This window comes from Ornithorhynchus anatinus, chromosome 19, assembly GCF_004115215.2.
Source record: "Ornithorhynchus anatinus isolate Pmale09 chromosome 19, mOrnAna1.pri.v4, whole genome shotgun sequence".
Lineage (NCBI taxonomy): Eukaryota > Metazoa > Chordata > Mammalia > Monotremata > Ornithorhynchidae > Ornithorhynchus > Ornithorhynchus anatinus.
Window position 1 is genome coordinate 20,228,328 of NC_041746.1, and position 24,704 is coordinate 20,253,031.

Sequence of the window (24,704 nt, forward strand, 5' to 3'; positions counted from 1 at the left end):
CTCTTAAAGGCCAAGTATAGCAGCATGGCTCAGTAGAAAGATCCTGGGTTTGGGAGTCAGAGGTCATGGGTTCGAATCCCAGATCTGCCACTTGTCAGCTGTGTGACTGTGGGCAAGTCACTTCACTTCTCTGTGCCTCAGTTACCTCATCTGTAAAATGGGGATTAACTGTGAGCCTCACGTGGGACAAACTGTTCACCCTGTGTCTACCCCAGTGCTTAGAACAGTGCTGTGCACATAGTAAGCGCTTAACAAATACCAACATTATTATGTATATTCCAGATTCCATTTGATCTGGTCTACCACAAAAGATGCCATAGGTGGTTCTTCAGTCACAAATAATCCCTACTGATGGCACTCCTATACTTCTAACTATTTCATTACCCCCTCATGGTGAGATATGAGTCAGACGTGAGGGTACAGAGTAAAGTAGACAACTGATGGAACAGTTATCTATCTATCTGTATATAAATATGATCCAATAAACTCTCTTTTTCTCTTCCTCTTCCTCCTCCATCCTAGGTTGCTCTGCAGGAGGTTTCCTCTGATTCTAGTTGAAAATTCAATAAGATGAATGCCACTGAGATCACTTTTGGGATTGTGTTTCTGTTACAGATCAGCTGTGGAATCTCAGCAAATGTCTTCCTTCTCCTATTCTATATCTGCATGATCTCTGCCAGTAACAAACTCAGCTCCTCAGACTTGATCCTGGCCCATCTAGCTTTTGCTAACAGTGTAGTTCTTCTCAGCTTTGGAATTCCAGAGACCATGTCAGCTTGGGGATGGAAAAATTTCTTGGATGATTTTGGATGTAAAATCTTCAATTACCTTTATAGAGTGGCTCGGGGTCTTTCCATCTGCACCACCTGCTTCTTGAGTGTCTTCCAGGCCATCACCATCAGTCCCAGCACCTCTTCGTGGGCAGAAGTCAAAGCCAAATTACCCAAATACATCGTCCCTTTCTGTGGCCTCTCCTGGATCCTCAATATGCTAGTAGATATTGATGTACTGATGTATATAACAGGTCCCCAGAACCGCAGTAGTGTTCAAATCATACTGGATCTCAAGTATTGCTTGAAACATAGTGCTGGAGCAGAAGCCAACCTAATAATTGCAATTATGTTATCCCTCAGGGACCTGTTCTTTGTGGGACTTATGAGTGTGGCCAGTGGCTACATGGCTTTCATCCTGAACAGACACCACAAGCGTGTCCAGAACCTTCTTGGGCTCAGCCACTCCCTCAGGGTAAACCCCGAGATCAGAGCAGCTAAGAAGGTCACTGCCCTAGCTACTCTCTATGTCCTCCTCTATGGGCGACATTCAGTCATGCTGAGTGTTTTACTAAATATGAAAGAAAAGTCTCCTCTATTACTGAATAGTCATATTGTTTTTTCATTCACCTTTTCAGTCATTAGTCCATTCCTGATGATTCACAACGACAGGAGAATGAGAACATTCTGGAAAAGGGAATCTCATGTTTCCAACAAAGTTCTCAACTAGGGACATAGGGAAATCATCTGGCCTTTCACTAAATCTCCCTTGTATAAGTGACCATACACCTTACAATATACCATACCACCCGTTACCAAGACCTGCCGGTTTCACCTTTACAATATCGCCAAGATCCGCCCTTTCCTCTCCACCCAAATGGCTACCTTACTGCTACAGGCTCTCGTAATATCCCGGCTAGATTACTGTGTCAGCCATCTCTCTGATCTCCCTTCCTCCTCTCTCGCCCCGCTCCAGTCTATTCTTCACTCCCCTGCCCGGCTCATCTTCCTGCAGAAACGATCTGGGCATGTCACTCCCCTTCTTAAACACCTCCAGTGGTTGCCTATCAACCTCTGCTCCAAACAAAAACTCCTCACTCTAGGCTTCAAGGCTCTACATCACCTTTCCCCTTCCTTCCTCTCCTTCCTTCTCTCTTTCCACTGCCTACCCCGCACGCCCCGCTCCTCTGCCGCCCACCTCCTCACCGTCCCCCGTTCTCGCCTATCCCGCCGCCCACCCCTGGGCCACGCCCTCCCGCGGTCCTGGAATGCCCTCCCTCCTCACCTCCGCCTAACTAATTCTCTTCCCCTCTTCAAAACCTTACTTACAGTTCACCTCCTCCAAGAGGTCTTCCCAGACTGAGCTCCCCTTCTCCCTCTACTCCCTCTACCACCCCCCTTCACCTCTCCCTAGCTAAACCCTCTTTTCCCCCCATTTCCCTCTGCTCCTCCCCTTCTCCCTTCCCATCCCCTCAGCACTGTACTCGTCTGCTATTTATTTTGTTAATGAAATGTACATCGCCTCAATTCTATTTATTTGCTATTGTTTTAATGAGATGTTCATCCCCTTGATTCTATTTACTGCTATTGTTCTTGTCTGTCTGTCTCCCCCGATTAGACTGTAAGCCCGTCAAATGGCAGGGACTGTCTCTATCTGTTGCCGACTTGTTCATTCCAAGCGCTTAGTACAGTGCTCTGCACATAGTAAGCGCTCAATAAATACTATTGAATGAATGAATGAATTCAACATCCCAATTTAGGCAGCATCATGAGGAGTGAAGCAAGACTAATCAATCATGCTGGCAGATGATGCAGCAGTAATGTTGACAGCAACAGGCAGAGTAGAGAAGACTCTTTACTTTGTGTGTATGGAGTTGGAGCTTGAAGAGTGAAGTCAGGCCAATCCATCTGGAGCTCCTTACATCCCAAGATTAGTAGTCAATTTGTGGGGCTGCATATTCAAGTTGCTTTACTCAGTCACTTTTTCCAGTTGATTTTTACTTTTGAGAGTCCAAATTAAAAGACTAAAAGGCTAGACCAAAGAGGATAGAACAGAGTGGGAGAGGCAATGGAAAGAGGCAAAAGGACCCAATTAGACTGTAAACCCGTCATTGGGCAGGGATTGCTTCTGTTGTCGAATTGTACATTCCAACCACTTAGTACAGTGCTCTGCACATAGTAAGCGCTTAATAAATACTATTGAATGAAAGTCTCCCAAAAAGGAGATTAAAGATTATTTGGTTTGTTTCATTCATTTCTTTCATTTCTTATAAAGATATATATATACATTTAGGTATATATAATAATGTTGGTATTTGTTAAGCGCTTACTATGTGCAGAGCACTGTTCTAAGCACTGGGGTAGACACAGGGGAATCAGGTTGTCCCACGTGGGGCTCACAGTCTTAATCCCCATTTTACAGATGAGGGAACTGAGGCATAGAGAAGTTAAGTGACTAGCCCACAGTCACACAGCTGACAAGTGGCAGAGCTGGGATTCGAACTCATGAACCCTGACTCCAAAGCCCGTGCTCTTTCCACTGCGCCACGCGCACATATTCATTCATTCAATAGTATTTATTGAGCGCTTACTATATAGACTGAATTTTGTGTGTTCTTCATGCCATTAATAAAGGATGAACTAAATTCTTGCTTGTGGAGATTTTGTTTTGGATTTGAGGGGCAAAGGAGCAGGAGGTAGACTGGGACTGGGCAAGGGAGGAAGCTGAAGGCCCACACTTTCTGCTTCAATTCTTGTCTCACTATCCCAAATTCCCTGGGTACTTTGGGACTGTATGGGGGAGGGGGAAAGAGAAAGAGAGCTAGAATGTTCCTCTTCTTCTCTCCTCCACTTCAAACTACTGCTCTAGAAACTCAGTCTTTAAGCTGTTTTGTGAAAGGGAGCAGCAGAGAAGGTTTGGAGAGGTGCTGGAGTCAAATCAGTCTCTTCCCCCTTCCCACCTCATCTGCCAACACCTTGGATGTCAGGTATGTGATGCAAGTGTAATACTAGCAACCTGGTTGAAGCTGAGGTGGGTTTGGAGAAACCCCCAAAACCTCAACGTATGTCCCATCCCTGCTGCTTTATAGTTTGGGAGACTCTCAGGAGTATAATGGGCAGAGGGATGGGCACAGGAATTTGTCTAGGGTGAATTTCTCTGTTGTCAAGAGCACAGAAAAGCAAAGTCTATTCTTTCAACTTCTTATCGCAACTCTATCGATTGGAGTCAGTAATCAGCAATTGGATCCTGTATCAGGTCATCCATCACTGAAGAATTCCCACAGTAGGATGAGAAATTAATCTGTGGCCTCACAGCCTGATTCCGAGGACCAAAAAGATAGACACTGCAGTTTCTTCACAGACACTGATGGTTCATCAAGATCCCTGGCAGCCCCAGTTCCAGCCAATGAAGGATGACTTTTGTTGCCACCAAAATCTCCATCTCCCTTCAGTGAGTTGCCATAATGGGTGCTGTAAGGGTTGGGTAGGGTAGAGTGATGGTTTGGGGAGGTAGCACTCTAGAAAATCTGGTGAGATTCTTAACAGATGAACCTGCTGTCTCTTCATCCCTTGAGGGGAGTGTAGGGGTCATTGGGGTGTCACTAATTTAAAATTTGAAGATGCAGTTGTTATTTTCTATTTGTAAATGGCTGAAATTTTTGTCTCCTCTTCCTCCTGGTTTTCCAAGACCCTGAGCCCATTTCAGTGAATGAGTATTAGATGTTCTTCGTGAGATTAATTGTCTTGCAGTGGTCTAGGCTGAGCGTCCCTGCGATAGATCGGCTTCAACCTTCAGTTAGATCAGGTCCAGTCATGTCTCATTTCCTGCTCAGACCAGACAGGAGCCAGATCAAGGCCATTGGCCAGAAAACAAACTTCTGGGGTCTACTCTTCTTCAGCCTCTTGCCTCCTCACCCCCAACCAACCCCAACCACAAAATTCAGAGTCCCTTGGATTCCCAGAAGAGGTTCAATCTTGCAATTCCTGAGGACCCAATGTTGTCTGTGCTGACATTCTTGAAGAACAGTCAATCTACCTATGGTACTTATTAAGTGTCTACTGAGAGCTGGACACTTAATAAAGCACTTGGGCAAGAACAAGAACATCAAGGGAAACAGTATTACCTTGTGGTTAAAGAAAATAATTCAGAGACAGAGGACCTAGGTTCCAATCCCAGTTCTGCCACTTGTCTGGTGTGAGACCTTGGGCAAATCATTTAATTTCTCTGTGCCTCAGTTACCTAATTTGTCAAATGGGGATTAACATTGTGGGCCACTTGGAAATACACTCTGCCAACCAATTATCTTGGGTCTTCCCCACCGCTTAGTACAGTATTTAGCACATAATAAGCATTTAACAAACACCATAAATGAAAAGTTATGAAAACCAACCAAAGTTATTTTGTAGATCATGTAAGCTCACAATTGGCAGGGAACATGTCTGCAAATTCTACTGCATGGTACTCCTCCAAGTGCATTGTACATAGTAAGCTCTCCATAAAAACTATTGATTGATGAAAGTAGGAAAAAGAATAAGTACAAGCAGGAAGCAGTACAAACTCATCAGGACCAAACAACCACAAAAATAATTGAATATATAGACAAATACATAAATTAGAAAATAGTTATGCATAATCCACTGGTTTCCTTCAAAGTCCACTTAAGGTTCCCCTCACCTCTGTGCCCCGAGAGTCAAATCTCTTTCATTTTTTCTAGAAACTACTAGCCTGGGGGGAAAAAGTAACTGGCTCCAACTGTTCTGTAGTTTCTGGGAAGAACTGTCAGGGAAATGCTGTGTGTGTAGCCCCATTCCTTTAGAGGCACAGGCCTCCCTCCCCATACTCACACTCACACACATCCTTCTGTTGTCCCTTTGGTACACACAAACTTCTGGAATCTAAAGTTCAGCCCTCCATCCAAGCTACCTAATTTTCCCCTGTCACCCATGTTAACACCCAAATTTCCACCAATGCCTCAGCCTAACTACAAATTTTCCAACCCATATGAGCCTTGATCCCAGCAGAATTTACCTGTGGAGGGCTAAAGGAGAGAGGGACATCTTCTACTCCTTTTCTCCACACCCAGTGAAATAGATATAGACTTATATGTACTAGAGATAGAAAATCTGAAATAATCGATCAATAAATCAGTAGTATTTATTGAGCGTTTACTTCATGCAGAACCCTGTATCAAACACATTGAAGACTGCTTAATTAAGCAATTAGTGGATGTGATCCCTGCTCACAAGGAGCTTACAGTCTAATGTGTGAGACAGACATTAGACTAGATCATAGGTATGGGAAGCAATTGACTCTAAATGCTGTCAAGTTTGGGGTAGAGTGAGTCCCTGAGTGCTTAGTGGGTGGGACTAAGTGCATGGGAGAAGCAGGAGGGATGGAGGGAAAATAGGATGGAAGGATGGAATCTTTGTCCAGGAAGGCTTTCTGAAATAAATAGGACTTCAGTAGGGCTTTGAAAATTGGGGAAGGGCTGATCAACAAGATAAAAAAGGGGAGACAGTTCCAGCGAGGAAGGAGTGTGTGAGCAAGGGGTTGATGGTGGGTGAGACAAGAGTGAGGGGCATTAAGTATATTGGAATTAGAGGTGCACAATCAAAAATTCCCCCGACATCTAAGTTTTGCAGGGTTGTCTTAAACGCTGGGATCTTATTTCAAAATTTTCAGTAAGTCTCTATCACCTTTGCCCACCACAAGTGGCTATTACCCTCAACTAATTCCTTTGCAGACTTTTATCTTCCTTTGCCCTGATGTCCGGTCAACAGGACCCATACCATAGGATGATGAGAAATCTGTTAATTTTAGGTGGGGCAGGCCAGGCAGGCAGAAGCAATCAATCAATCTATCATATTTATTGAGCACTGACAGTGCACAGAGCACTGTACTAAGTGCTTGGGAAAATGCACTATAATAGACTTGTTAAGTATAATCCCTGTCCACAAGGGAGAGTGAGTAGAGGAAACTAGAGCTGAGTTGGGGAAGGCCCCTTCGAGGAGACATGATTTAAATAAAGCTTTGAGGAAGGGGAGAGTGGTGGTCTGTAGGTTATGAAGAGGGAGGGAATTCCAGGTCAGAAGCAGGTTAGGGGCAAGGGGTTGGTGGTGAGAAGACTAGATCAAGGTACAGTGAATAAGTTAGCATTAGGTGAGTGAGGTGAATGTGCTGAGTTGTAGAAGAAAATCAGATAGGTAAAATAGGAGGGAGTAAGGTGATTGAGAGCTTAAATGCCAGACATCAGGAGTTTCTGTTAATATAGAAGTGAATGGGCAATGACTGGAGGTTTAGAAAAATGATCTGGGCAGCAGAGTGAAGTCTGGACAGGAGTGAGGAGAGACAGGAGGCGGGGGGGATCAGCAAGGAGGCTGATGCAGTAGTCAAGGCAGGATAGGATAAGTGCTTGAATCAATCAATCAATTCATCATTTTTATTGTTTACTGTGTGCAGAGCACTGTACTAAGCACTTGGGAGAGTACAATATAACAGAGCTGGTTGACATGTCCCTGCCCATGAGCTAACAGTCTAGAGGGGAAAACCGATATTAATATAAATAAATGAATGATAGATATGTACATAAGTGATGAGGAGCTGAGGAAGGGGGTGAATAAAGGATGCAAATCCAAGTGCAAAGGCAACGCAGAAGGCAGTGGGAGAAGAGGTGCTTCTAATAAGGTTTTGAAGGTGGGGAGAGTGATCATCTGTTGGATATGAAGAGGGAGGGCATTCCAAGCCAAAGGCAGGAGGTAGGTGAGGCATCATCAAAAAGATTGATGGAGATCAAGGTACAGTGGAATTAGGGAGGTGAAGTGTGTGGGCTGGGTTGTAGTAGGAAATCAGCGAGGTAAATTAGGAGGAAGCAAGGTGATTGAGTGGAAGCAATGTGATTGAGTGCTTTAAAGCTGATGGTAATGAGTTTCTGTTTGATGAAGATGTGGATGGGCAAACACTGGAGGTTCTTGAGGAGTGGGGAAACATGGACAGAATGATTTGGAAGAAAAATCATCTGGTCAACAGAATGAAGTACAGACTGGAGTTGGAGAGACAGGAGGAAGGGAAGTCAGCAAGTAGGCTGATACAATAATCAAGGTAACAGGGTAAATGCTTGGATAAATACTGAAGCAGTTTGGATGGAGAGGAAAAGGTAGATTTTAGTGATGTTGTGAAGTTTAAACCAACAGGATTTGGTGACAAATTGAATATGTGGGTTGAATGAGAGAAGTGAGTGGAGGATAACACCAAGCTTATGGGTTTGTGAGACAGAGGATGGTAGTGCTTTTTACAGTGTTGGGAAAGTCATGGGGAGGACAGAATTTGGATGGGAAAATGAGTTCTGTTTTGGATGTTAAGTTTGAGGTGTTGGCAGGACATCCATGAAGAGATGTCCTGGAGGCAGGAGGAAATACTTTACTGCAGAGGAGAGGGAATTAGAACCCAGAAGACCTGGGTTCTCATCCCGAGTCTACCAATTGCTTGTTCTGTGTTGTGTGATCTTTGGGCAAGTCGCTTAACTTCTTTGTGCCTCAGTTTCCTAACCTGTAAAATGGAGATTCAATACCTTTTCTCCCTCCTACTTACACTGAGAGCTCTGTGTGCAAGAGGGACTCTGTCCAATCTGATTAAATTGTATCTGCCCCAGTGCTGAGAATAGTGCTTGACACATTGTAAGTGCTTAACAAATACCATTAAAAAAGACAACTCTGTTCTATTGTACTCTCCTAAGTTCTTAGTATAGTGTTCTACCTGCAGTAAGTGCTCAGTAAATACCACTGATTGCTTGATTGGTCTTGCGGAGCCAGATGTTGGCTCAATTAGGGTCACATTGTAAACTTCCAGGGAAATTTATAGGGCTTCAAAGGGCACATTCTAGGTGGTCACTGGTGCCTGTCATGTCTCTAGACCTCCTGAAACACATAATAGACTCTGTATGGGCATGAATGTCTGACAAAATCCCAGGCTCCCAAAATAGTGGCAAGAAAGGCTAGGCAGTGATCAATCCAAAAAGCCCTAGAGGTTTTGTGATATTACTGGGGGTTTTCAGTTTGATCCGGATGAAAGAGTATCTCTCAATGACATAGGTCTAAGCTTTATCAACATATGCAAACTCTCTTGCCACAATAGGGCATTGATTCATAGGAGAGACCTGATTATACCATATTTAATACAGTGCTTGGCACAGAGTATACATTTAACAAATGCCATTAAAAAACCCCCCAAAGCTAATCTAGGTTACTCTTCTATAAATAAACACTTTATCAAGGCAGGAGAGTTTGCATATGCCGATGAAGCTAAAAACTATGTCATTGAGAGATACTCTCCAGCTAGGTTTATCCAAAATGAAGCATCAGACAAAGTTGATTCACCTGTGCTAAAGAGCAGCATCATGGGAAGAGTCAAAGGCAGATGAACAAGTGATCAAAATTTTGATCAAAGACAACAGCGGAGACTCAAGTTTTTTTTTTACTGCGTGGAAGAAGGCAGTGGTAAACCACTTCATAATTACCAAGAAAATTCTATGGATACACATACCAGAATGATTACTGAAGACAGGACGTTCTGGAGAACGTGTGTCCAGGGGGTTGTTATGGGTGGGTCGGAAATGACTCAACGACATTTGATCATCATCAATCTATACTACCCTACCTTTCCCTAGATCTAATACTGTTCTCTTCCCTTTAGGTGCCCAGAATATCACGTTCTTCTCGCTCTAAGAGGCAGGAGCCTTGATCCTCCGAAGCCCTGGCTACTGAGCTCCAAATCTCCAATGATGCTCTCTGATTCCTGATTGTGCCCTATTTCCTTCTACTGTCCACAGCCTGAGCTCTCCCCGTGTCCTGTTCTCCCAGGACCAGCACCTTGCTTCCCTTTGCCTCAAGATGGCTGAGATTCTCCTTCTTCCCAACTTGTTCATTTACTTCTTCCTCAATCCATCCCTCTGATTGGTTTGATATACTTCAGGGAGGGAAATTATGGAGTGACTCTCCTGGCTTCCTCCTCTCTCTTTAAACTGTAGAGGTCAATGGAACTGGTCATTATAGGTTCATATCTGAAAAGAATTCACAACGATCCTAGTTAGGCTTGGAATATCTGAGGGGTAGAATTTAATTGCTCTGCGTTTAAGCTGCTGTTTTCAGCCGGCTAAAAATTCTCAAATATGAGGAAGAAGAGTTATGCAAAGACAGGAATTATACTGTGTACTATGTGTACATTTACTGGGGTAAATTGATACAAGTTTGTGTTTGGTGAAGGAAAAATATAGGCAACTTTTTTTGTTTTGTTTTTTTTGTGTGTGTGGCATTTGTTAAATGCTTACTACGTGGCAGGCACTGTATTAAGCACTGGAATAGATACAAGCTGATCAGGTTGGACACAATCCATGTCCCTCATTAGGCTCACAGTTTTACTTTCCATTACACAGATGAGGTAAATGAGGTACAGAGAAATGAAGTGACTTGCCTAAGGTCATGCAGACAAGTATAGTATAACTAAACACTTGGGAGAGTACTCACAGAAGACCCACATTCCCTGCCCTCGCAGGGCTCCCAATCTAGTAGGGGAGAAAGATTATTTTCTTTACAAATAATGGGAGTATATGAGGAAGTATCAGGAAGAAATTCAATCATCTCAGGGTAAAACAACAGAATACGAGATTGAATATTAAAGTGAAAATCCAAATTAAGAAACATAAATGCACAGAAACATGGAGGAGAGGAATAAAATGTGTACATGATAACGTGGCTTTTGTGTTGACATGATTAGGGGTCTGTGCATTAATCAAGGAAATCTTCCTGGAGGAAGTGGTATCATCACTCTGACACTGTAGGAGGTGGTTGAGCAAATGTGTGTCAGGAGCTGAATGGAGAGAAAGGCTCAGCCACCTGCTTGGGGGCTCCAGGGTCAGGAGGAAGTATCAGTTTGAGCCCAGCCCTGCTTGGCCTTGATCCCTTTTTCCACTTGCCATAGTCCCAGCCTCAGCTGTAAGGCCCAGTATCCAGTAGTTCAGATGATATCTAGGCCTCCTGTTCTTGTGTGTCCTAAACCACTGAGGTGGAAGAGACATTCTCACAGTCAGTATAGGTGTTTCCTCCAAAGGAACTTTCTGGCCAGGAACTGTCTTCCTCATGTTTGATTCTTAGTTATCTCACCTGTAAAATGAGGATTAAGAGTATGAGTCCCATGTGGGACAGGGACTGTGTTCAACCCGATTAATTTAGAACAGTGCTTAGCACCTAGTAAGTGCTTAACAAGTATTATTATTATTATTATCACGTGAAATTCACATGACACTCAGGGCTATCTCTTCAGATAGATTCTGCCCAGGGAATCCTATCCTGTTTGGGGAGAGAACACTCGCCAAAGCCTTGCTAGCCACACTGCCAAGCAGAATCCAGGATCCCAGACCTGCAGGTGGTGGTACCAGCAGTCCACATCCTCCCTCCCCAAACAAGAGCTCCCTGTGCCATATATTGGGCAGAGTCTGGGATTCCAGCCTCAAGGCTCTCACCAGTGGAAGGCCACTGGGGCCTCTGAGGCCTAGGAGGTGGAAGAGAGCAGGACTGGGTATGCCAAGCACTCCTGCCGTGTGGCCAATATGCTTGCCCTCCTCACAGGGCCTCACCCCACAGCAACAGCAATACCATCCTGGCTCCCCCATCCTCACCCACCCCATGCAGTTTGGAGTTAGGTCAAGAAGAGGATCTTAACATAGATGTCTGCCACTGTTCCCTGCAAGAGCCCTGGAATGACCTGTAAAAAGTCTGCTTTATGCAATCTCTTCAAGTGGCTGACTGCTTGAAGATTGCTAGAAAGGCTCAGGAATCAACACCCACTCTAAAAGACAGAAAGTCACCACACTTAATTGGACCTGGACCTGTTCCATGTCCCACTCATGATGTCCCTGGAATTAAGCTCCTCTCACTGTAACATTGCAGTTTTCATAGGATACCTCCCTTCCACACAGCTTCTTGTTACTGCAGCTACAAAGCTTCCCTTTATTTCACCATCATGAGCCTTGTCTCCTTTTGCTTCAATTCCAGCCCCATCTCTGATTTTATCTCTCTCCATTTTCAATGCAAATCATTCCCCTTTAATCAACAGTTCTTGCTGTCTTTTATGTGACTTTCCTTTCTTGTGACTTGGGAAAGAGAAGGCTGGATATCCTGTGAGCGTATAGATTTAACTTCTTCAGCAATTATGAACATCTTCAGGTGTTCTAACGTCTTGTGTTAAACTGAGATGTCCTTCTTCTGACACCTTTCCAGGAATGCATCTTTTGTCATTGCTAAAATGGGGGTTACTATCCTGACCACTTTCTCTGTCTTTTCCAGGTTGACTAACCTGTCTTTCCTTAAATCAGATTTTCAAAAAATCTGTTACCCAATTAATGGAAAAATTGTTTCCTGCAATTGAAAATTTTTTGACTGCAAAAAGCTAAAAGTAACTTTTTTCCAAAACCTAAAAGGTTTTTGTTGCCATTGCATGCCACTGGATTCTGTGCCTCCCTCTAGTGGCCGTTTTTTGATATTACGACTATGAACGTTACGGAGACTTTCTAAATCTTGTCTTCTTCCTTTTGTAGCGGTACGTATGCTATTTTTTTCTTCCCTCCGGAGCAAATCATTCTTTTCAAGTTCATCATTTTTGGTCTTTTAAGCTTCAAGAATCCCAAAATCAGTGACAAGAGAATCTATTCCACCGCTGGTCTCCATATAAGACAATTTCTCATTAATTAATTAATTAATTAATTAATTAATTCAATCATTTATTGAGGGCTTACTGTGTGCAGAGCACTGTACTAAACCCTTGGAAAGTACAATTCAGCAATAAAGAGAGACAATCCCTGCCCACACCGGGCTTAAAGTCCCGAAGGGGGGAGACACCCATCAAAACAAGTAAACAGGCATCAATAATAATAATAGTAATATAAATAAATAAAATTACATATGTATTCATTCATTCATTCATTCAATAGTATTTATTGAGCGCTTACTATGTGCAGAGCACTGTACTAAGCGCTTGGGATGAACAAGTCAGCAACAGATAGAGACAGTCCCTGCCGTTTGACGGGCTTACAGTCTAATCGGGGGAGACGGACAGACGAGAACAATGGCACTAAACAGCGTCAAGAGGAAGAACATCTCGTAAAAACAATGGCAACTAAATAGAATCAAGGCGATGTACAATTCATTAACAAAATAAATAGGGTAACGAAAATATATACAGTTGAGTGGACGAGTACAGTGCTCAGTACAGTACATATGTATACACATCAAAATTAGTAAATAGGCATTAATACGAATAAATAGGATTATAGATATGTACATGTATAAATAATTGCTATGGGGCTAAGGGGTAGAGCAAAGGAGTGAGTCCGGGCAAGGCGGAGGGTAGGGGGATCTGAGGAAAAGAGGGGCTTAGTATGGGAAGGCCTCTTGGAGAAGGTGAGCCTTTAGTAGGGCTTTGTAGGGAGGAAGTTTGATTGTTTGGCAGATATGAGGAGGGAGTGCGATCCAGGCCAGAGATAGGATGTGGGCCAGGGGTTGACGGTGGGACAGGTGAGAATGAGGCACAGTGAGAAGGTTAGTACTAGAAGAGCTGAGTGTGTGGGCTGGGTTGTAGAAGGAGAGAAGAGAGTTGAGGAAGAGGGGGCAAAGTGATGGAAAGCTTTGTAGCCAATAGTGAGGAGTTTTTGCTTGATATGGAGGTTGCTAGGCAATCACTGGAGATTTTTGAGGGGTCTGACATGCCCAGAACATTTCAGTAAAATAGGTAATCTGGGCAGCAGAGTGAAGTATGGACTGAAGCGGGGAGAGACAGGAGGTTGGGAGGTCAGAAAGGAGGGTGATGCAGTAATCCTGCATAGGATGAGTGACTGTACTAACATGGTAACAGTTTGGTTGGTTCTCAGCCCTAAATCTCCACTGGAATACACCTTTTCATCTTTGAGAAGTTACCAGCCTCCTATTAGTATCTGCTGGATCCCAATTCTCCATTACCAGGACAGATATGATTTGGGGGCTCACTGCTTAGCAAACCCCAAGATTTGAAACCTTTCTTTTGCTGCAGCCACCCTCTGATTCTCAACCTGGCACCCCTCTGAACCTCAAGGGGATCATTCATGAACTAGTTTAGCATCTCTCCTTCAGGGTTGGTAGCAGAAATTTTGAGAAGAAAGGACTCTCTTCTTCCCCACATTATACTACATACATGTGTTTCCCTGGCATCTGGAACTTCTCCTCCAGCCCAAACTCCCCATATTCACTGTTCTCAATATATACTGATAGACTATTATTAGCGTATTTATCAGATAACAAGTGGAACAAAATTCTGATTCAAACTAGCTTTTCCTATCTATGAGTTTTTTTTCCCTTTACATCAAGACTGTTTCTACTTTCCTGTACGCATCCTGGTACACACATTCTTATGTCCTTTCCCCTCTTCTCTTGGGGTGTTCCAGGTTCCAATCTCACCCTTCTCCAAGATCTTCCCTTAGAATTTTCAGATGCCAGTGTAACTTGCTGCCAATTTTCCCCTCAAGGATAAGATCCTCACTTCTCCAAGGTCCCAATCTCTGGTCCCCAAACTTTCTGGGAACCCTAACCTTCCAGGATTATATCTCAGATCTCTCTTTGTGTCCTGTGTCCTTCCAGGGTGAAAGGCTCAAAACTCCATGTCCTGACCTCTTAGGATCACATCTCAGATCCTTCTGGCCCTCATATGGCTGAGGGATTTCTTCCTACACTACCTGCCACCCCTCCTCCCTCTTCCCAGTATCTCCCTCTGATTGTCTGGGTTCCAAGACAAGATCTTTAAATGCTTTAGTACCTGCTCCAGTTTACCATCCTTCCTTCTTGGGTTCTTCCTGAGAGTGGGGCTAGTTCCCTTTCAGGTTGGCCTATGGCTATGACTCACTCTGTCTCCATTCTCCCTCAGCCTGTTCTGGGGAGCGCTCTGACCCAATCCCTAAAGATTGAGACAGGGAAATGGGCAGAGACAGGATGACCTGGCTACCCTGGGGTCCAAAGTCCTAAGCCTGGCTCCTCCTCCTGGTCTGTTCCTTGATTTTATCACTTAGAACTCACTTCCTTGGAGAGCTCATCCACTCTTATGACTTCACCTTGCACCTTTATGGAGCTGATTCCAGAAACTACTATAAGGAAAGGCAGCATATATGAAGCATAGGACTCTGGGGAAGCTGTTTCCTGCTCAAAAAGTCTGCACGAATCAATGCAAGCCAGCAGTACTAAGACCATATAGAAGAGCCCCAGCATGGCTTCCCTCCAAAGAAGTAAGAAAGACAAAGGGGAGTAGAACCAGGTACAGAAACCCCAAGGTCTGACAAGAACCTCTCCAAAAGTAGTAGTGAATACGCTACCATGGCTCTTCTCCAAAGAGGGAGAAAGATGGAAGGAAGGAAGATATGGCTTGACTCATAGACAAAGAAGGGTCAATATGATAAAGATGAGGAATTATATAAAAACAGCCCATGTTTTTTAATGGCATTTGTTAAGCACTTACTATGTGCCAGGCACTGTAATAAGCACTGGGGTAGATACAAGTTAATCAGGTTAGAAAGAGTCCATGTCCCACATGGGGCTCAAAGTCTTAATCCCCATTTTAGAGACAAGGTAAATGAGGCACAGAGAAGTGAAGTGGCTGCCCAAGGTCACACAGCAGGCAAATGGCAAAGCTTGGATTAGAACCCAGGTCCTTCCGTAGTGGAAAGAGTGCAGGCCTGGGAGTCAGAGGACCCGGGTTCTAATCCTAACTTCATCATTTGCCTGTTGAATGACCTTGGTAAGTGACTTCATTTCTCTGGGTCTGAGTTACCTCATTTGTAAAAGGGGATTAAGACTATGAGCCCTATGTGAGACAGGGACTGTGTCTTATGGACTGTCTTGTATCTACTACTTCATTCATTCATTCATTCATTCATTCATTCATTCATTCATTCATTCATTCAATCATTCAATCATATTTATTGAGCACTTTCTGTGTGCAGAGCAATGTACTAAGCACTTGGAAAGTAAAATTTGGTAACAGATAGAGACTATCCCTACCCAACAATGGACTCACAGTCTAGAAGGGGAGAGACAGAAAACAAAGCAAAACAAGTAGACAGGCATCAATAGGATATAAATAAATATAATTATAGATATATGCACATCATTAAAAAATAGGATAATAAATATGTACATACATACACAAGTGCTGTGGGGCAGGGAGGGGGGTAGAGCAGTGGGAGGGAGTAGGGGTGATGGGGAGGGAGAGGAGAATGAAAGGAAAATGGAGGCTCAGTCTGGGAAGGCCTCTTGGAGGAGGTGAGCTTTCAGTAGGGCTTTTAACTGGGAAGGTGTGCTAGTTTGAAAGATGTTAGGAGGGAGGACATTCCAGGCCAGAGTTTGGACGTGGACCCGGGGTCGATGGCGGGACAAGCGAGAACGAGACACAGTGAGGAGGTTAGTGGCAGAGGAGCGGAGTGTGCGGGCTGGGCTATAGAAGGAGAGAAGGGAGGTGAGGTAGGAGGAGGCAAAGTGATGGAGAGCTTTGAAGCCAAGAGTGAGGAGTTTTTGCTTGATACGAAGGTTGATAGGCAACCACTGGAGATTTTTGAGGAGGGGAGTGACATGCCCAGAGCATTTCTGGAGAAAGATAATCTAGGCAGCGGAGTGAAGTATAGACTGAAATGGGGAGAGACAGGAAGTTGAGAGATCAGGAAGGATGCTGATGCAGTAATACAGTTGGGATATGATGAGTGATTGTACAAGGTAGCGGTTTGGATGGAGAGGAAAGGGCAGATCTTGGAGATGTTGTGAAGGTGAGACCCCAGAAGTTAGTACTGTGCCTGGCACATAGAAAGTGCTTAATAAATACCACAGTAATAATAATAATAATAATAATAATATCATGCTTGTTTTGGGTAGGGAACATGTCTTCCAACTCTGTTATATTGTTCTCTCCCAAGCATTTAGTACAGTGCTTTATACTTAGTAAGTGCTCAATGAATATGATTGATTAGTTGATTGATTGATTGATCCTAAGCCCACCCTCTATCCATTAGGCATGCTGCTTGTCATGATAGGGACTTTGTGAGCATTGTCCCCCAAGCCCTGAATTGGGACTGGAAGGACTAACCCAGGGTGCTCACGGCCAAGCCTATGGTATGCTGGGCCCACGTGGGTTGGTAAAACTCCTAGGGTCTGAGTCGTCCAGGCAATCTCCCCCATTACCTGCTGGACGTGGTTTGTCTTGAGTAATGAATGTCTTATAAAGTGTGTTATATTATGGATGACAACTGGCAATTTGTCACAGCCTGGGAGTCAGAAGGTCATGGGTTCTAATCTCGGATCTGCCATTTGTCTATGTGTCCTTGGGCAAGTCAGACTTCATTTCTTTGTGCCATAGTTAACTCATCTGTAGAATTGGGAATAAGAATTTGAGCCCCATTTGGGACAGGGACTGTGTCCAGCTTGATTTTATTTGTATCCACCCCAGCACTTAGTACAGTGTCTGGCACATAGTAAACTCTTAACAAACACCATCATCATTATTATTATTACTATTTCCTGAAGTTGATGTGGTAAACATTCCCGAGGCTGCCTAGAATGGAGGGGAGGGTGACCCACTGATAAATTCTCCCTTATTTTCCCTCCTAAATCCTATTCTCCAGATTTTCTCATCACTGTTGACAACACTATCCTCCCTGTCTCACAAGCCTGACACCTTGGCATTATCCTCAACAGATAGCTTTCATATATCCATATATTTACCAAATCTTGTCAGTTCTACCTTCCCAACATCTTTAGAATCCACCCCTTCCTCTTCAGCCAAATTATTTCCATGCTAATCTAAGGACTTCTTCTCCTGCTTTGACTACTTTATCAGCCTCCCCACTCCCCTTGCTGCATTATGTCTTTGTCTTCTCAGTTGATACTTCACTATGCTGTCCAGATCACTTTTCTAAAGAAAAGTTTCAGCCCAATCTCCTGAAAACCTCTGGTGGTTGCCCATCCACCTCTACCTCAAATGTAAACTCCTTATCGTAGGCTTTAAGGCACTCAAATACCTCTTCCCCTAATTTATGTTGTTGATCTGCTACAACCCAACCCACACTTCACTCAGCTAATGCAAATCTACTCACTGTACCTCAGTCTCATTATTGATCCCTTGCCCATGTCCTCCATCTGGCCTGGTGCTCCCTTCGCCTTCTTATCCTTCAGGCCACCTTCAAAGCCCTCCTAAAATCATACCTCCTCCAAAAAGTCTTCCCTGACTAGACTCTCAATTCTCCTATTCATCTTCCCTTCTGTGTTGCCTATGCACTTGGATCTGCACCCATTAATAATAATAATGTTGGTATTTGTTCAGCGCTTACTATGTGCAGAGCACTGTTCTAAGCACTGGGGTAGATACAGGGTCATCAGGTTGTCCCACGTGAGGCTCACAGTAAATCCCCATTTTACTGATGAGGTAACTAAGGCACAGAGAAGTGAAGTGACTTGCTCACAGTCACATAGCTGACAAGTGGCAGAGCCGGGAGTCGAACCCATGACCTCTGACTCTGAAGCCCAGGCTCTTTCCACTGAGCCATGCTGCTTCCCCAGCACTTGATATTCACGCCTTCCCCAGGTCCACAGCACTTATGTACATATCCTTAAACTCTGCCACTTGCCCGGTCTATACTGGTTTTTAGTATTTGTTTTGCCTTCCAGACTTTAAACTCCTTGTGCGTAGGGACAAGACTTACTAGCTCAATTGTATTGTTCTCTCCCAAGAACACAGTACAATACTCAGCACACACTAAGTACTTAATAAATACTACTGACTGATAGAGCCTTGATGCAAGTAGTGATTGGCCATCCTTGGAACCTTTCACCAAAAATTGGAGTTTGGATTTTGTTAGAGTATGTCCAAAGTTGGGGGTGGTGGAACACATTCCACTGTGCTATGCTAGTCACACTGCCAGGAGGAGCCTAGGATCCTCAGTTTCCTCATCTGCAAAGTGTGGATTCAATATTTGTTCCTCCCTCCAACTTAGATGGTGAGCCCATGTGACTCCTAATGATCCTGTATCTACCCCTGGCCCTTAGTACAGTGCTTGGTATGTAGTAAGGGCTTAACAATCATTATAGGGGTGGGGGTCCTCCGTGGTAGGAGAGGAAAGGGCTTTTTTCCTGTGAGATCTGTCATGCGGGTGAGGGGTGACTGTCATCAGGTCACACTTGGTGAGGCTAGAGAGGCAGTGCAGAATGAACAAAGAAACTGTGTTATCCACAGAAGCTGGAATTAAGACACTGAAATTTGCAGTGATGAAGGTGGTATTTGTTAAGAACTTACTATTTGACAAGCACTATTATAAGCACTAGGATAGCCACAAGCTAATTAGGTTGGACACAGTTCATGTCCCGAGGTTACACAGCAGACATGTGGTGGAGCTGGGATTAGACCCCAGGTCCTTCTAATTCCTTCTAACTCCTGGGCCTTGCTCCATTTACTCGGCCATTCTGCTTTTTCCAGTCTGTGTCCATGTGAACAGAGCTCAGGCAAAGCACAGACTGGTGCTTAGGTTGAATAGACTACTAGGTGGTGGTTGGAAGCAGCCTAGGGCTGTAATGTTTAGGGTTGGCCATTTTGACCTACCCGATGGACAGGTCTGACTCAATGTAGCCTCCTGGACCATGAATTTCTCTCAATATTCTATCTGATATGTATGTGATAGAACAGCTAACGCCACAAAAATTCTGGCATGGTGAGTATTGTGGATATTGCCCAGGGAGTGAGACAGTTTTAAAGCTCAGTTGAGGTGAGTTCCATCACCTCAAACTTGATGTGCTTAAAACAGAACTCCTTATCTTTCCACCCAAACCCTGTCCTCCCCATGACTTTCCCATCACAGTAGATGGCATCACCATCCTTCCTGTCTCATAAGCCCATAACCTTGGCATTATCTTTGACTATTCTCTCTCATTCAAGCTACATATTCAATCTATCACTAAATCCTGTCAGTTCAACCTTCACAGGATTGCTAAAATCTATCCTTTCTGCTCCATCTAAACTGCTACCACTTCAATCCAATAACATCCCTCTTTGATCACTATATCAGCCTCCTTGCTGACCCTCCAGCCTCCTGTCTCTCCTGATGCCAGTCCATACTTCACCTGCTACCCCGATCATTTTTCTACAGAAACATTCAGGCATGTTTTCCCACTCCTCAAGAACTTCCAGTGATTGATGTGGAGTTGTATAGGCAAAGAGAAACTCCTCACCATTGACTTTAAAGCACTCAATTACCTTGCCCCCTCATACATCACCTCACTGCTCTCCTTCTTCAATTCAGCCCACACACTTCTCTCCTTTAATGCTAACCGTACCACTGTACATCAATCTCATCTATCTCACCCATGAACTCTGGCCCACGACCTGCCTCTGGCCTCAAATGCCCTCCTTCCTCATATCTGACATACAATGACTCTCCCCCATTCTGAAGCCTTATTGAAGGTATATCTCCTCCAAGAGGCCTTTCCTGACTAAGCCCTCTTTTCCTTTCTTCCACTCCCTTCTGCATTGCCCTGACTTGCTCCATTTATTCATCCCCCGTCCCAGCCCCACAGCACTTATGTAATATCTGTAATTTATTTATTTATACTGATGTCTGCCTCCCCCTCTAGGTTGCAAGCTCACTGTGGGCTAGCAATGTGCCTGTTATATTGTTATATCATACTCTCCCAATTACTTAGTACAGTGTTTTGCACATAGTAAGCGCTCGATAAATACGATTGACTGACAGAGTGAGATGAAAGTACGAATATAGAATGAGCAGCATCCACTGCAAGTGGGACATGTGACAGTAAAGGACACCAGGCAAACCCAAACCGCAAACAGGCCTTGGTTATTGTGGTGTTAATGGGCTTTAATGGTTTTATTACTAAAGTGACACTAGGCTGTCATCTAAATTGTTTGAACAGTGAAAATCCCAGGAATGAAAAGGCTCAAGCGATTTGCAATGCACTATCTGGGGCAGCTATGGAGATGAAGGTACAGTGTGCTTGCCATATGTATCAGATCTCCAGTTCTATGGGCCTTACTGGTGGTATTTGTTAATGTGCAAAGCACTGTTCAAGTGCTGGGGAGATATAAAGTGATCAGGTTGTCCCACGTGGGGTTCACAGTCTTAATCCCCATTTTCCAGATGAGGTAACTGAGACACAGAGAAGTTAAGTGACTTCCCCAAAGTCACACAGTTGACAAGAGGCGGAGCCAAGATTAGAACCCATGACCTCTGATTCCCAAGCCCAGGCTCTTTCCACCCAGCCACGTTGCCTTTTATATTATAAATGATTGATTTACATTTGTGTTTGTATTTCCCCCTCTAGACTATAAGCTCACTAAGGGCAGGAAATATGTCTGCCAACTCGGTTGTATTGTACTCTCCCAAGCTCTTCGTACAGTGCTCTTCACCCAGTAGACAGTCAGTAAATACCACTGATGATAATGATGATGATGATGATGAGCCTAATTCCACAGAACCTGTGTTTCTATGGAATTGCGTAACATTTGGTGGCCTAGTGGTTAGAGCATGGGCCTGGGAGTCAGAAGGTCATGGGTTCTAATCCTGGCTCTGCCACTTGTCCTCTGTCACTTGTCCTCTGTGTGACTTGGGGAAAGTTACTTAACTTCTCCTTGCCTTAGTTTTCACATTTGTAAAATGGAGATTAAGACTATGATTCTCACTTCTCACGTGGGACAGGGACTGCATCCAACCCGGTGATCTTGTATCTACCTCAGCACTTAGAACAGTGTCTGGTACATAATAAGCACTTAGCAAATACCATTATTATTATTTGGTGAGACCAGAGAGGCAGTATGATCTTTGATCAAAAGCAGTCTAGGACCACACAGCACAACCCTAAAACCATGGTCAAGTTGCTACTATTTAAAAAGCATGGTGTAACAGGGTTCACGGAAGAACTTTGTTATGGTCTGAAGGACCTCAAGGTCAAAAAGGAGGCCTATTCATTCATTCATTCATTCATTAATTCATTCATTCATTCATTCATTCAATCACATTTATTGAGTGCTTACTGTGTGCAGAGCACTGTACTAAGTTCTTGGAAATAGAGTCAATCCCTGCCCAAACCGGACTTAAAGTCTAGAACAGGGGAGACAGACATCAAAAGAAGTAAAACATGTAAACAGGCATCAGCATAAATAAATAGAATTGTAGATATATGCATAAGTGCTGTGGGGCGGGGAGAGGGGGGCAGAGCAAAGGGACCAAGTCGAGGTGATGCGGAGGGGAGGGAGAGGGGGAGCTGAGGAAAAGGAGGGCTTAGTCTGGGAAGACATTTTGGAGGAGGTGAGCCTTCATTAGGGCTTTGAAGGGGAAAGAGTGATTGGCAGATTTGAGGCTTTTCAGACCAGAAGTAGTATAACAATGGGTCAGGTGAGAATGAGGCACAGTGAGGTTAGCACAGAGGAGTGGAGTGTGTGGGCTGGGATGTAGAAAGAGAGAAAGGAGGTGAGGTAAGAGGGGCAAGGTGATGGAGAGCTTTGAAACCAACAGTGAGGAGTTTTTCTTTGATTTAGAGGTTGATAGGAAACCACTGGAGATTTTGAGAAGAGGGGTGATAAGCCCAGAATGTTTCTATAGAAAGATAATCCAGGCAGCAGAATGAAGTTTGGACTGAAGTGGGGAGAGGCAGGAGGTTGGGATGTCAGAAAGGAGGCTGGTGCAATATTTTAGTTACCCTTTCTATGTCCTCTAGATTCTATACATTGGTACAACCAAACAGACCTAGCATATTCCTGAGAGGGCCACTGATAATAAATATTTGCATCCCTGTACGAGGTGCAGAACATTCCAACTTCAGGGATAAAGTTCTTAACTCGCTAAGAGGGGGATTACACAACATAGAACAAGGACAAATTCAGACTTCAGGACTGTGGGAAAATACTGGACTTGTTTGGGAGGATACTTTACAGGACGATAACTAGCCCATAGCCCCCTCCTTCCATTGTTGCACATATAAAGCTCATGACTGAGCCCCCTTTAGAGTAACCAGCACAATTTATAAAAATGAGCTGTTTATCCTTTACTATTGAGACTCACTAAGGATCTGTTAGTGCCAGCTTTCCCCCTACAGCTGCCTTTGGATCGCCCTCTGCTGATTGGAACATGAGCATGTAGTCTTCCTATTTGTGAATAATCTATGTACCTACCTGTCATTGGCTTGGTGTGGTTGCTCTCTCAGGTATCACACTGAAAGCCTGTTGCACATGGTATTAAAAAACAAAAGACCTGGGTTCTAGCTCTGATTACCCTGTCTTGTGACCTTGAAGAAGCCACTTAATCTTTCTGGGCCTCAGTTTCCTCATCTGTGATAAAATACCTGCTCTCTTTACATCTTAGATTTTGAGCACCTTGTCAGAAAATCCCCTTTCCTGTTTAATTATCTTGTATCTACCCCAGAAGATGGCATATAGTGCTTATTAACTACCAGTGGAAGGACCTGCAGCTGAAATGGTCAAGGGATGACCTTTGTGACAGACCTGAAGGGAAAAGCCTGGTTAGGTGTTAACACAGGGATGATAAATTTCTTTCATGATCCTATCCCAGTTTCTCTAGTAGGTTGGCTAGTATTGCAATACTAGGCATGGTGAGACTGTGTGAGACAGTTTGTTAAGCTCAGAGTCTAATACCACAGAACCCACAGTTTTCTGGGTAGGGTGACTATTGGTTGACCTTGAAAACTTGTTCTACCAGACACTTTACCAAATGCCAGACACTTTACCAAACGTATTTGGTTTGTATTGTGGATAAAGACTGACACTGCTCTTGGATATTTAAGTATCTCTCACTTGAAGAACTAAGTTTCATATCATTACCCTTTGGGTTTCTGTTCTTAGGGACCTCTAAGCCCTTCAATTCTGAAGAAATGAAGAAAAATGGTTCTGGATCAGGGTTGACTTTGGAGCTGTAGGCCTGGAGCCAAGCAGCGGCCCCAGAGCCGGATAGGGGAGATCAGAGTAGCCCACGGGACCGCTTCTTTTCCTCCCCCAACTCTGCATGTCCTCCCCATCCCACCACCCACCAACAAAATAAAAGCTGGACTACCCTGTGGGGTGGTCAATGCTGGGGGGTGGGTGGGTGAAGAGATCATGGCCTCATCCTGGGTCAAGGGTCACTGGGCAGACCCTTCCCCCGTCACCCAGAGACCTGCCCCTCCCCTGCCCCCAACCTCACACTAGGGAGATCTCACACTAGGGGGGTGAAGGGGGAGGGAATCTCTTGGAGGCAGGGGGAGATAGAACCCCCTAAGCCTCTCCCACTAGCGTCAGAATAGCTTCACCCCAGTCACGACTGGGCCCCGCCTCCCAAATTGTGAGTCGCTTGGTCATTAGGCAGCCTTCGTGACCTCATCGCGCGGCTTGAGCAACGTCTTCCGCGTCTGCTGCCCGGTCCTCACACCCTTTGCGCCACTGATGTGAACCCGTGGGAAACGAGAATGATAATATAACCATGATAATAATGACAATAATAAATACTGTGGTATGAGTGAAGTGCTTCCTATGTGCCAGGCACTGGACTGTGCACTAGGTGAGATGCAAGCTCATCAGGTTGAAAACAGTCCATGTTCCACGTGGGGCTTACAGCCTTCACCCCCATTTTACAGATGATAATAATATTCGTTCATTAAATCATATTTATTGAGCACTTGCTTTGTGCAAAGCAATGTCCTAACCGCTTGGCAGAGGACAATATAACTGCAGCCACATTCCTGCCCACAATGAGCTCACAGTCTAGAAGGGGAGACGGGCATTAATATAAATAAATAAATTACAGATATAATAATAATTGAGGTATTTGTTAAACTCTTACTATGTGGCAGCCACTGTACTAAGCACTGGGGTGGAGGCAAACCAAT

The 24,704-nt window shown here is 44.2% G+C and overlaps 1 protein-coding gene across 1 annotated transcript; it reads left to right on the top strand.

Moving 5' to 3' along the window:
- The first annotated feature begins 570 nt into the window (after positions 1 to 570).
- Positions 571 to 1,500, top strand: ORNANAV1R3174 (vomeronasal 1 receptor ornAnaV1R3174). Its single transcript, NM_001253566.1, has one exon. The coding sequence runs from the start codon at positions 571 to 573 to the stop codon at positions 1,498 to 1,500; it is 930 nt and encodes a 309-aa protein (NP_001240495.1).
- The last annotated feature ends 23,204 nt before the right edge of the window (positions 1,501 to 24,704 follow it).